This window comes from Macaca nemestrina, chromosome 7 (genome assembly GCF_043159975.1).
Source record: "Macaca nemestrina isolate mMacNem1 chromosome 7, mMacNem.hap1, whole genome shotgun sequence".
NCBI classification, from domain to species: Eukaryota; Metazoa; Chordata; class Mammalia; order Primates; family Cercopithecidae; genus Macaca; species Macaca nemestrina.
This window is the reverse complement of record NC_092131.1, coordinates 47,961,724-47,975,734: the sequence shown is the minus strand read 5'-3', so window position 1 is coordinate 47,975,734 and position 14,011 is coordinate 47,961,724. Positions and strand designations below refer to the sequence as shown.

The window sequence follows — 14,011 nt, the reverse complement described above, 5'->3', positions numbered from 1 at the left end:
ACTAATTAAATCTTACTTCTTGCAGAATTTCTGGGAGCAACTTTCCAAGATCAAATCGAATGTAACTGCCTAAAGAGAAATGAGCATACACCAAGAAACTTAACTGTTTAGTAGTTGTACAAAAACTAGCTGACAGTGGTCAGTTAAAAAAAGAAAAAAAAGATAATCATGTTACTTAAGTTACTGAAGCACTTCAGTTCCATATGAAGATAATCTATTACCCTTCATGAACTTGATTTAATATCACCTCTCTTAAGCTTTCTTTATGGTTATCTTCAGTTATTTGTTTAAATTTCTATATCATAAAAATCATGAACTACTACATCAGACAACAATCTGAAAAGATAAAAGTGACATGAAACAAAGTCCAGAGAACTGAATGCTTAGTTCTGGTATTAGAAACATTTAGTCATGAAACGTCATTATGGCATGTCATAGGAAGATACTAAGAAAAGATAACTTTAGGAAATAGGCATACTTTCATTTGTAGAGTATCTATTCATTTGCGATTACATAAAACTAAAGCACATTTCTTACCAAACACAACTATTAATAAAGCAAGATGAGTTTTGCTAGTTGAACTACAGATTGGTTTTTAGGACTGTATTTTTTTTTAAAATACCCTCAAACCAGATCTGCCCTCAAAACTGTTTAGAGATGCAAATTGTGGGCATCAATAGTAGTTTCTAAATGTGGCTAACTATGGGTGCAACCAGTCCTTCATGCTCTAAGAATAAAAAAAGAGCCCGATTTCATATACAAATCACTAATTACACGTACAGTGATATAATTTTACAAGTAGTTTCAGGTTGAAGAGAACACGTATCCAAACTGAGTGGACACATTTAAAAATATGACCTTCGATAATTATATTTCACCAAAAAGAACTTTTCTAAACTATTACATTGCATAGTACTAGGACATATCACAAATTAATCAAATGTGGTTATGAATTTGTTCGTTACAGTTATTTAAATTGATAACCAAATTGCCAGTCATATTTTGATGTAAATGAGCTCCATGATTCATGAAGTATTCTATTTAAAATGTTAAAGTTATTGGTTCAACAGTACATGTAGTTTCATAATATTTTATACTTTTCTTACACGAAAATAAATTACTTTAACTAAAATATGTAGACTTTATAATCTGTCTGGAAATAGTTTTAAAGGTATTTTGGAGATGATATAATTCCAATGTCTATGCAACAATTTTGTATTTTTATTTTTTAAATGTATGTCTATAATTTAATCATGTAATATTTAAAATTTCAAACCTAATTACAGATTGATTTTGCTCTTCGTAATGTGTGGTTTTTAAACAACTATTACACTTAGATGGAAATAGGATCTTTTGTTTAAAAACAACTGTGCAGTTCTTAAGATGTCCAGAAGATGTCTTTGTTGCCCTTTAGTTTTGACAACTGCTTTCATTACAGTGTTGTGACAGTCTACTCTTCACTATTTATTACTAAATTGGCACATCTGTTTTTTTCTTTTATGATCACATATACATTAAATGCTGAAAATATGTTACTTTTATAATGGAAAGTGTCTTAAAATAACTAAGTGGGAAAATAAATGTAATAGGTTTCACTGCAGAAAAATGTTCAGAATAGAAATACATAAAGCAGAAAAAACATAACTTACACTGTATTCACTTACCATTTTGGCATATTTTCTCTTAGCCATATTTCCTATGGACTTTTAATATATTTGAGATCTTCATGTGATTTTTATGTACATATTGTTAAATTTTGAGCTATTTATAATTCTTATAAATTGTTAATTAAATTTCATCTGAGCGGGGTGTGGTGGCTCACACCTGTAATCCTACACTTTGGGAGGCCGAGGCAGGCAGGCAGATCACAAAGTCAGAAGTTCAAGATCAGCCTGGCCAATATGGTGAAACCCCATCTCTACTAAAAATACAAAAATTAGCCAGGCATGGTGGTGCGCGCCTGTAGTCCCAGCTACTAGGGAGGCTGAGGCAGACGAATTGAGCGAGACTCCATCTCAAAAAAAAAAGAAAATTCATCTAAATTTCTGAGTAGCTGGGATTATACCACCATGTCAGATGCAGTGGCTCACGCCTGTAATCCCAGCACTTTGGGAGGCCAAGGCGGGCGGATCACCTGAGGTCAGGAGTTCAAGACCAGCCTGGCCAACAAGGCAAAGTCCCATCTCTACGAAAAATACAAAAATTAACTTGGAATGGTGGCACACACCTGTAATCCCAGCTACTCAGGAGGCTAAGGCAGGAGAATTGCTTGAACCAGGGAGGCACAGATTGCAGTGAGCTGAGATGGCACCACTGCACTCCAGCCTGGGTGACAGAGCGAGACTCCATTTCAAAAAAAAAAAAAAAAGAAAAAGAAACTGTAAAAGACTGTAAACTATTCATCAAGGTATTTCACTTAGATAAAATGTATAATTTATCTAGTAAAGTTATTATGTCTTTGCTCCCAGCAAATGTCTTTATTTTGCAAGTAGTCAAATGTATGATTATATAACTTGTTTTCATTAAAGACAATTCCACAAACAACCTGGTAATCTAGAAATTAAGGCACTTTATAGATTAGAAGCCTCCAAAGCTGAACTGAATATAGACAGTGTCAAATTAGTCTGATTTCTATACATAAAATTAACCACAATTAATTGTCCAATATGAACTTTATTATTTACTTCTCTTTTTAAAAAATGTTTTATACAGATGGGGTCTCACTATGTTGCCCAGGCTGGTCTCAAACTCCTGGCTTCATGCAATCCTCCTACCTCGGCTCCCGCAAAGCGCTGGGATTATAGGCATGAGCCACCATGCCCGGCCATTTACTTCTAATTTTTCTAGTCTTAGATTTTTCTGACTATTGACACAAAATTAACTGATTGTAAATATATTTTTGCCTAGAATATCCAGTGTGCATTATGTACGTGTGTTTGCAGGCACTCCTGACTAGTTTACAAATAACCCTTATATTTAAGTAACATGCCATTTCACTCTTTATAAGCTATCGTACATTATGAAAAGTGTTTAATGTTTTAAAACATTACGTCTCACTCTTAGTCATGCTCTAGGCTCTTGGCTTCAATTAAATATTACTTACATAAAGGGAGGTAAGATTATTATAATATTATATTAGTAGAAGCAAGCACTTATGGCCAAATTCCTTTGGTTATTCAGTGAAGCTAACCAAATCATTTTGGTTACAGGCTAGAAACTGGCTGGTTTTTCTGATGCCTTGTTATAAAACTTAGAGCTTCTAGACCACCTGCAAGTGCTAACTACTTGTTCATTTTTCTACATTTTTCTCCCTTCTCCATTATTGAAGTAGTTTTGAAGAAAAACCTGTGCTGAATTGTGATTTAAATTGTCAGTTGCCTTTTAGAACTACTAGGTCAGTAAGAAATACCACAGCTATTTTATTAGTAATATTATTTCTACAAGTTTTTATATTACAAATATATAAATTATACCATTCTACTATTACTGTTTTTCTTTCCATTGTGAATAAAATTGTTTTGTAAACTACTCAAAAGATATTTCCCAGACTTAATTTATGCACTTTTATCTTAAGATTTTTGTTTTGGTAATGATTTTTCCTAAAAATTAAGATAAAATGAATGATTTAATAGCAAAGACATACAATGTAATATAAAAATAGAATAGCGTATTCAAAGGAACTTAGAAGTAGCTTTGAAGGTATTAGTTAGCTGAAGTCAAATTATTTATCTTTTATATTTTATTAAGCACTACCTCAACTATATGCTCTTTTAGGTAAATCAAAAAGCGAGTTTATCAACACTGTCATTTTCCATATAAGATTCCATAGATTCTGAAATGCTAAATTTTAAACTAGAACAGATTTTTTCTAATATTTAAAATAACAGTATTTCTACATGCTCTGAATAAAAATCCATTGAGATAACATAGTCTGTCTTTTCAAAATAGTTACATTTTGATCAAACATTAAAATAGAAATGGATGAGAAGAATTTTTAACAAATAGCATTCTATATTTTCATTTGGTTTTTAATTTTATAATTGTAATTGACTTCTAAATGTTTAAAAATATTTTATACCAGCAGTTAATTTTAAACATTATAAATAGGAAAAGAATTAGTGATAATCTTACTATTGTTGTAAACCACAAAAATAACAATGACTATAGTTTAAATAGAAAAAAGATATGGTGATATGATTTTCGTTTGTCTGTTTCCAGTGGGGTTGGAGTGATTTAAAAGCTGTAGATTTTAATCAAGAGCTGCACGTTTTTCTTCTTGCTTATTGTAGAACATTATTTTTTCTAGAAAATGTTTTCAGTAATTTTCGTGGTTTGGCTCTACTATTTCTTCCATCTTTAATTATAGCATAGCTCTTCCTCTCCCTTCCCTCTCAGAATGTTTTACAAGTGTGTCTCTCAAAGAACAACCAAAAAAGACTAATCAGCAAAAAAAAAAAAAAAAAAAATGTGTGTATATATATATATATATATATATATAAAAAACATTTTAAAGTTTCTAATTATTTCTTATTCCCCTATCAATTTGGTTTAAAACAGGTATTTACAAATACTGGTAGCCTACTTTCCTATGGCCTTTGATTTTATATGAAGTGCTTTAAAAGAGTTCAATCAACCTTAATGGTGCATTTTTAGTTAAGGAAATAGAATGGGGATAAGTCAATTTGAGCTCCCAGACAAACAAATGTCTTCAGAAAGACTCAGGCATAAATGGGTTTAGAAATCAGAGTACAAGTAAAATGCAGTGAGCAGAGCACTCAGGGAAGCCAGATACAATGGAAAGAGTAAAATACTGCAGAGCTTTTTAAGGTTCATACAATTGGAACAATGGACTTGATCCAGCCATCTATGTTAAACTGTTAAAAGATAGGTGAAAAAGCGAGCTGGAATTCTATAAAGAGTGTTGAATGGGGAGCTTTAAATCTAAAGAGAATGAATACAGTCATTCAATAAGATGGCAATGAAGTCAAAATTGGCATATTTCCCTGGTTACCTTGTGAAGGACTCTGTTCTGTTTTAGGTATTAAGCCATGATTAGCAACAAAGCAGTATTTACACTGCCACAATTGGGTTTTTTAAACAGCACAGTATAAATATGTGAATTTTACAAACATACACATATATACATGGAAGTAGAAATACATGTAGATCTCACGTAGTTGTAACAACTTAATATTCTAGTCTATAGCAATCAGTACACTATATGAAATTTCCTGCCATTTAGGAAAAAAAAAAGGCTAGTTTAGGTTTAGTGGCAAAGGTGCAAATGTACAAATAGATAAAATGGTTTAATTTTTTAATTAGCTGTAATCAATCAGGCTTATTTTATATATTTTGGGGAAATTGTTCTTAAATGCATTGATGTATTTTCCTGCTTTAACAAATAGAATACATTAAACAAAATTTTATTTTCAATGATTTATAGTGTATAGAATGTGTTCTGAACTTCTGCTATAACCTTGGCAGTTGCTTAAGGCCAAATTCCCTTTTACGTACTTTTTTTGTGTGTCCCTTCAATTATTATGATGCTGAAATAACTTTTTTAGTTAGTTGAAGATTCCAACATTAATGGAGCCATTACTATATTGTTAAATTATGTTTTGAATGAAGATATGATTATATTTATGGAAACATGCTAAACTCTATACATTGAAATGATACAATAAAACTAAAGCCCAAACATGTGTTAATGCTAACACATTGGGCAGTTGTTAACTCACAAGAAGTATAACTATGAGAATGTCAGTCACATAATTGTCATCCTTTAATAGTTCAATTATGGGCCGGGCGCCATGACTCAGGCCTGTAATCCCAGCACTTCAAGAGGCCAAGGCGGGCAGATCACTTGAGGAGTTCAAGACTAGCCTGGCCAACATGGCAAAACCCCATCTCTACTAAAAATACAAAAATTAGCTGGGCATTGTGGTGGGTAGGCACCTGTAATCCCAGCTACTCAGGAAGCTGAGGCAGGAGAATTGCTAGCTCAGGAGGTGGAGGTTGCAGTGAGCCGAGATCGAGCCACTGCACTCCAGCCTGGGCAAGACAGAGCAAGATTCCATCACAAAAAAAGATAACATAAAACAAAGAATGAAAAAGTCTTCAGAAACATGTCACATAACCTCAATGAAGGAGGCCAGACATAAGAAAAACTACAGCCAGAAATATAATCAACTGCACTTTTTCTGAAATACAATTTGCTAGATAGCCTCCATTTGTCCTTCCAGATCTACTCTCCACCTTTCTCCTCCTGCTCGGTGACTCTAAAGACTCACCTTTAAGGACAACATCACTTAGGGTCATTTGTCCCTCTAGCTGGCAGTTGGCTGTAGCCAATCAAGACACTAGAAGTAGATTGAACAGTAAAAGAGTGAGATTTGGGCTTTAGTAGCAGCTGTATTCTACAAGAACTCTAGCTTCTATTGGGCTTTCCTAAAGTATCTTGGTTCTGGTGAACTCTCTCTTACACCTTCAGGCCTACAGGCATTGCAAGTTCAGATGCTTCACCTGTCAGGGCATGGTGGCTCACAGCTGTAATCTCAGCACTTTAGGAGGCCAAGGCAGGCGTGTCACTTGAGGCCAGGCGTTCGAGAATGGCCTGGCAAACATGAAACCCCAACTCTACCAAAAATACAAAAATTAGCCAGGTGACAGAGCGAGACTCTGTCTCAAAAAATAAAAAATAAAATGCTTCACTAATCCTGGTCTGTTTCCTTAATTCTATCCACACTTTTGAAGTAGTCTAGTCCCTTCACTAAACTCCTCAATGGCCCCATTTGACTCCGCCACTTGTTTCCTGCTGATACCCTTGTACATACAAAACCTATATGATACAAATGTATGATACTGGGGAATTATATTTTAAATTAAAATGGAAAAACTAGCAATGTAAAACTGAAATGTCTAATTGTTTTCTTTTATAATCCATTAGTCTTCTGGTTTAGGCCTAGACACCTGACACCTCTTTCTTTTACAGCAAGATGTTAACGACAGGTTAGAGTTGTGATGTGCAACATGGAAACAGACTTGAATTGCGGGAGCTATATTTTTAGTTTCATAAAAAAACAAAGCAAAACAAAACAACTGGGATTGAGAGAGTTCTAGTTTATCGTTGCTTAGATAGCACTCCCTATACCTGGCTATGGGACAAGAAGATTTATTCTGAACAGAGAGAAGAGTGGGATTAGAACACCGGAGTTCTTTGGTCCCATCAAGAATCATACCCCACAAATAAAGAGAGATAGCTGGATTATATAACTGTGCTCTTCTCAACTGAAGTTAAATGCCATAAATAATTTAACATTTAAACACATTTTTCCCTGTAACTTTCACAGAACTTCTTGGCTGTATCTTTAACCCTACTGATCAAAAGAATTTCCTCAAGTTCACATTTATAGATGTTTTTTATGAACATAATTTTCTTCTGCATTCAATAAACATGTAAAGAATATTGATGACTATGAAAAACACCAAAGTAATAATTGCTGTGGTTAAGAATCATCTATGGATACTAAAATTAGTAGATGACAGTATAAACAGGGTATTTGCATGGTCTCTTAAGAATTTCCCTACAAGATACTTTTTAATTACAAATAGAAAATATAGTAACTGTGCAGTGGAAAAAACTGATAAACACCTTAACCAAGAGATCAAATTTAATATCACCAAAAATAAGATATATCAATATCCTGATATGATGCACTGATAAGGGCACAAAATCATTCTGTAGTATTCCTGCCAAAAATACCACATGATCATGAGAATGAGAATGATCTGATCATGAGAAAATATCAGACAAACCAAAACTAAGAGACATTCTACAATATAATTGGCCAATAAGTCTCTAAAAGGATCAAGGGCATTGCATGATAAGGACTGAGGAAGTCATATTGGAAGAAACTAAGAAACATGACAACTAAGTATAATACACAAGATCTTGGATTGGATCTTGAACCAGAAAAAGGGTATTAGTGGGAAAACTGTTGAAATTCAAATAAAGTCTATAGATTTGTTAACAGTATAATTGTTAATTGCTTAGTTTCAATCATTGCTATATAAAATGTTAACATTAGGAAAAGCTGGGTGAGGAAATCACCTTTTTTTTTTTTTTTTTTGAGACAGAGTCTGGCTCTGTCGCCCAGGCTGGAGTGCAGTGGCCGGATCTCAGCTCACTGTAAGCTCCGCCTCCCGGGTTTACGCCATTCTCCTGCCTCAGCCTCCCGAGTAGCTGGGACTACAGGCGCCCGCCATCTCGCCCGGCTAGTTTTTTGTATTTTTTTAGTAGAGACGGGGTTTCACCGTGTTAGCCAGCATGGTCTCGATCTCCTGACCTCGTGATCCGCCCATCTCGGCCTCCCAAAGTGCTGCGATTACAGGCGTGAGCCACCGCGCCCGGCAATCACCATATTTAAAACTTTTCTGCATGTTCAAAATTATTTCTTTAAAAACAAGAATTTAAATTTTGAAATATAAATTATTGAAAGTGTTCCTGATTCAAGTTGTTATTTTACTGGTGTAGAAGCAAAACTATAGGGGAGTGAGCCCAACCATCACTTTATTTCACACATTCTTAACAAATTCTGGAAAGTCTTAGGAATCTTCCATATTTTATTTTCAAATCACAATCTAAAAGTAATACGTTAGTTTACTTTAAAAATACACAATCCTTTTATAAGTAAGAACTTAACTCATTTTGAAGCCATCATATCTTGAAAATAACTAAGTAGGAATTTTTGTAAGAAAACCACTTTCTTCAGGCAATTAGAATGAGTATAACAATATGATAAAAACTGTATAATTATTAAATAAAATATGTATTGCATTAGGACCACTATTTTTGTTCCAAATTGTTACTAGTTGAACTAAACTTTTATTAGTTGAACTAAAAATTTACAAAGTAGTCCTAAAACACAAAATAAACTGTTTTATCTAGAAAGATGGTAAATTACTTAGAGATAGTCAAAAGAAGTAGAAATTGTGGAGGAAACAGCCAATTGCCTCCCGGGCCTGTTCTGTCATTCTCCCTTAGTAAAAGAACCCTGATTATTAGCTAGGAATAGTGCTTCTCTTGCAGTTAAATGTGGCCCTTTGTTTTGGCAAATGACTTATATGTGGTAGTGTCATATGGAAACTTACTGGAAGTCTTCTTAAAAAGGAAAGGAAGAAAAAGTTCCCTTCTATTCATACTGTAGCTTGGAACAAGATTACGATGGAGGAAGTCTGGCTGGACCAGGAGGAAAAAAACCTTAGAGATGACGGCATAATAAATGGGACTGTCCCACTAGTCCATAGAACCGCCATTCTAACCCTGGAATAATTAACTTATATGGCAAGAAATAAGTTTATATCTTATTAAACCATTGTTATTATGGTTTCTCTGTTACAAGAAGTACAACCTAATCCTAACTGATACAGAAATGCTCCCAGAAAAGAGATTTGAAGGACTTTGGTACTAAAATTATAGCAGAAAGATACAACTTAATGAGAAATGAAAAAGCAAAGAACAAAAGTAGATTTTATGGAAGAGCATAAACTAGATAATGGCAAAATGAAGGCAGCAATTAGTTCTGAATGAATCATAAAAGAAAGTCACTGGAAGTGGTTTAATGTCAGTATAAAAAGGGGGTCATGAAAGAATAAACTCTAGAATTTGAAGCTGTTAAATACATTTAAGATGAAAAAGAAATCATACTTATATTCACCAATTATTAGCATCTTAAAGAAAATAATTGTACCTCAAAATATCTTGGCTAAAAATTATTAGCGGAGTGTATCACACAGTGATTTTTGTTGCAGCAAAAGAAAATTACTCTGGGATATAGCTCATATGATACTTCACAGAACAGGAAGGCTGGGAAACCAGGCTCATAGAATGAGAACAAGGGGAGCGTAGCGGCCAATACCCCAGATAGTATCATGCCACAGCATCACCTTAATTATGGCGCCAGTGCCATGCTACTGCCCCAGGCATGGGTGCCACTAGATGAGTGCAATAAGGCCTTGATGTTCCTGTTGCCATCAAAATGAATTCTAAATATTCCTGCTTCTTTGCTTCCCATGTTCTACATTGAAAGGCCCAGGAATAAGATGGCTAAACTTAGGTTGCCCGCCACAACTTTAGTTATTAAAGAAAAGCAGGGGGTGGCTGGAAAGATGGCCAAATAGGAACAGCTCCAGTCTGTAGCTCCCAGCAAGATCAACACAGAAAGTGGGTGATTACTGCATTTCCAACTGAGGTACCTGGCTCATCTCACTGGGACTAGTTAGACAGTGTATGCAGTCATGGAAGGCAAGCAGAAGCAGGGTGGGGTGTTGCCTCACCCGGGAAGCACAGGGGTCAGGGAACTCCCTCCCCTAGCCAAGGGAAGCCTTGAGGGACTGTGCCTTGAGGAACGGTGCATTCCAGCTCAGATACAGGCCTTTCTACAGTCTTTGCAACCCGCAGACCAGGAGATTCCCTTGGGTGTCTATGCCACCAGGGCCCTGGCTTTCAAGCACAAAACTGGGAGGCTGTTTGGGCAGACACCTAGCTAGCTGCAGGAGTTATTTTTTCATACCCCAGTGGTGCCTGGAATGAGAGCAAGACAGAACCGTTCACTTCCCTGGAAAGGGGGCTGAAGCCAGGGAGCCAAAGCCAGGGAGCCAAGTGGTCTAGCTCAGTGGATTCCACCCTGATGAATCCCAGCAAGTTAAGATCCACTGGCTTAAAATTCTCGCTGCCAGCGCAGCAATCTAAAGTCAACCTGGGACACTCGAGCTTGGTGGGGAGAGTGGCGTACACCATTACTGAGGATTGAGTAGGCAGTTTTTCCCTCACAGTGTAAACAAAGCTGCCAGGAGTTCGAACTGGGCAGAGCCCACTGCAGCTCGGCAAAGCTGCTGTAGCCGGACTGTCTCCTCTCTAGACAGGGAATCTCTGAAAGAGAGGCAGCAGCCCCAGTCAGAGGCTTATAGATAAAACTCCCATCTCCCTGGGAGAGTGTACCTGGGGGAAGGGGTGACAGTGGGCGCAGCTTCAGCAGACTTAAACATTCCTGCCTGCTGGCTCTGAAGAGAGCAGCAGATCTCCCAGGATGGTGCTCAAGCTCTGCTAAGGGGACAGACTGCTTCCTCAAGTGGGTCCCTGACCCCTGTGCTTCCTGACTGGGAGACACTTCCCAGCAGTATGGCTATTTTCACCGGGTAGACAGACACCCCATACAGGAGAGCTCTGGCTGGCATCTGGCGGATGCCCCTCTGGGATGAAGCCTCCAAAGAAAGGAACAGGCAGCAATCTTTGCTGTTCTGCAGCCTCCGCTGGTGATACCCAGGCAAACAGGGTCTGCAGTGGACCTCCAGCAAACTCCAGCAGACCTGCAGCAGAGGGGTGTGACTGTTAGAAGGAAAACTAACAAACAAACAGGAATAGCATCATCATCAACAAAAAGAAACTCCCTCTGAAGGTTACCAACATCAAAGACCAAAGGTAGATAAAGACCAAAGGTAGATAAATCCACGAAGATGAGGGAAAAACAGCACAAAAAGGCTGAAAATTCCCAAAACCAGAACACTTCTCCTCCAAAGGATCACAACTCCTTGCCAGCAAGGGAACAAAACTGGACAGAAAATGAGTTTGACGAATTGACAGAAGTAGGCTTCAGAAGGTGAATAATAACAAACTCATCTGAGCTAAAGGAGCATGTTATAACCCAATGCAGGGAAGCAAAAAACCCTGAAAAAAGGTTAGAGGAATTGCTAATAACCGTTTAGAGAAGAACATAAATGACCTGATGGAGCTGAAAAACACAGCACAAGAACTTTGTGAAGCATATGCAAGTATCAATAGCCAAATTGTTCAAGCGGAAGAAAGGATATTAGAGATCGAAGATCAACTTAGTGAAATAAAGCATAAAGACAAGATTAGAGGGAAAAGAATAAAAAGGAATGAACAAAGCCTACAAGAAATATGGGACTATGTGAAAAGACGAAACCTACAGTTGACTGGTATACATGAAAGTGATGGGGAGAATGGAACCAAGTTAGAAAATGCCCTTCAGGATATGATTCAGGAGAACTTCCCCAACCTAGCAAGACAGGTCAACATTCAAATTCAGGAAATACAGAGAACACCACAAAGAAAAGCAGCACCAAAACACATAATTGTCAGATTCACCATGATTGAAATGAAAAAATGTTAAGGGCAGCCAGCATAAAGGGAAGCCCATCGGACTAACAGCAGGTCTCTCTACAGAAATCCTACAAGCTAGAAGAAAGGGGTGGGGGGGCAATATTCGACATTCTTAAAGAAAAGAATTTTCAACTCAGAATTTCAGATTCAGTCAAACTAAGCTTCATAAGTGGAGAAGAAATAAAATCCTTTACAGACAAGCAAATGCTGAGAAATTTTTTTTTAAATTTATTTTTAGTTTTTATTATTAGACTTTAAGTTCCAGGGTACATGTGCACAATGTGCAAGTTTGTTACATATGTATACATCTGCCATGTTGGTGGGCTGCACCCATTAACTCCGTCATTTATAGTAAGTTTATCTCCTAATGCTATCCCTCCCCCATGCCCTCACCCCACAACAGGCCCTGGTGTGTGATGTTTCCCATCCTGTGTCCAAGTGTTCTCATTGTTCAATTCCCACCTATGAGTGAGAACACGTGGTGTTTGGTTTTCTGTCCTTGAGATAGTTTGCTCAGAATGGTTTCCAGTTTCATCCACATCCCTACAAAGGACATGAACTCATCCTTTTTTATGGCTGCATAGTATTCCATGGTATATATGTGCCACATTTTCTTCATTCAGTCTATCATTGATGGACATTTGGGTTGGTTCCAAGTCTTTGCTATTGTGAATAGTGCCGCAATAAACATATGTGTGCATGTGTCTTTATAGCAGCCTGATTTATAATCCTTTGGGAATATACTCAGTAATGGGATAACTGGGTCAAATGATATTTCTACTTCTAGATCCTTGAGGAATTGCCACACTGTCTTCCACAATGGTTTAACTAATTTACAGTCCCACCAACAGTGTAAAAGTGTTCCTATTTCTCCACATCCTCTCCAGCACCTGTTGTTTCCTGATTTTTTAATGATCGACATTCTAACTGGTGTGAGGTGGTATCACCTTGTGGTTTTGATTTGCAATTCTCTGATGGCCGGTGATGATGAGCATTTTTTTATGTGTCTGTTGGCTGCATAAATGTCTTCTTTTGAGAAGTGTCTGTTCATATCCTTCACCCACTTTTTGATGGGGTTGTTTGATTTTTTTCTTGTAAGTTTAAGTTCTTTGTAGATTCTAGATATTAGCCCTTTGTCAGATTGGTAGATTGAAAAACTTTTCTCCCACTCTGTAGGTTGCCTGTTCACTCTGATGGTAGTTTCTTTTGCTGTGCAGAAGCTCTTTAGTTTAATTAGATCCCATTTGTCAATTTTGGCTTTTGTTGCCATTGTTTTTGGTGTTTTAGACATGAAGTCCTTGCCCATGCCTATGTCCTGAATGGTATTGTCTAGGTTTTCTTCCAGGGTTTTTATGGTTTTAGGTCTAACATTTAAGTCTTTAATTCACCTTGAATTAATTTTTGTATAAGGTATAAGGAAGGGATCCAGTTCCAGCTTTCTACATATGGCTAGCCAGTTTTCCCAACACCATTTGTTAAATAGGGAATCCTTTCCCCATTTCTCATTTTTGTTAGGTTTGTCAAAGATCAGATGGCTGTAGATGTGTGGTATTATTTCTGAGGGCTCTGTTCTGTTCCATTGGTCTGTACCTCTGTTTTGCTACCAGTACCATGCTGTTTTGGTTACTGTAGCCTTGTAGTATAGTTTGAAGTCAGGTAGCATGATGACTCCAGCTTTGTTCTTTTGGCTTAGGATTGTCTTGGCAATGTGAGTTCTTTTTTGGTTCCATTGGAACTTCAAAGTAGTTTTTTCTAATTCTGTGAAGAAAGTCCTTGGTAGCTTGATGGGGATGGCATTAAATCTATAAATTACCTTGGGCAGTATGGCTA

The 14,011-nt window shown here is 36.7% G+C and overlaps 1 protein-coding gene across 3 annotated transcripts in view; it reads left to right on the top strand.

Moving 5' to 3' along the window:
• The window catches only part of LOC105473644 (leucine rich repeat containing 9), a 171,071-nt gene that overhangs the window by 141,722 nt on the left and 15,338 nt on the right, over window positions 1–14,011 (top strand). The window contains exon 33 of one of the 3 annotated variants that reach the window (XM_011727530.3): window positions 26–3,529. The exons of 1 other annotated variant lie outside the window; for it this stretch is intronic. In XM_011727530.3, the coding sequence (XP_011725832.2) occupies window positions 26–65 (40 nt within the window). In that variant the 3' untranslated portion in view covers window positions 66–3,529. Of the gene's footprint in view, window positions 1–25; window positions 3,530–14,011 lie in introns of those variants that run through there. One more of the 3 variants, XM_011727527.3, reaches the window with a different exon arrangement.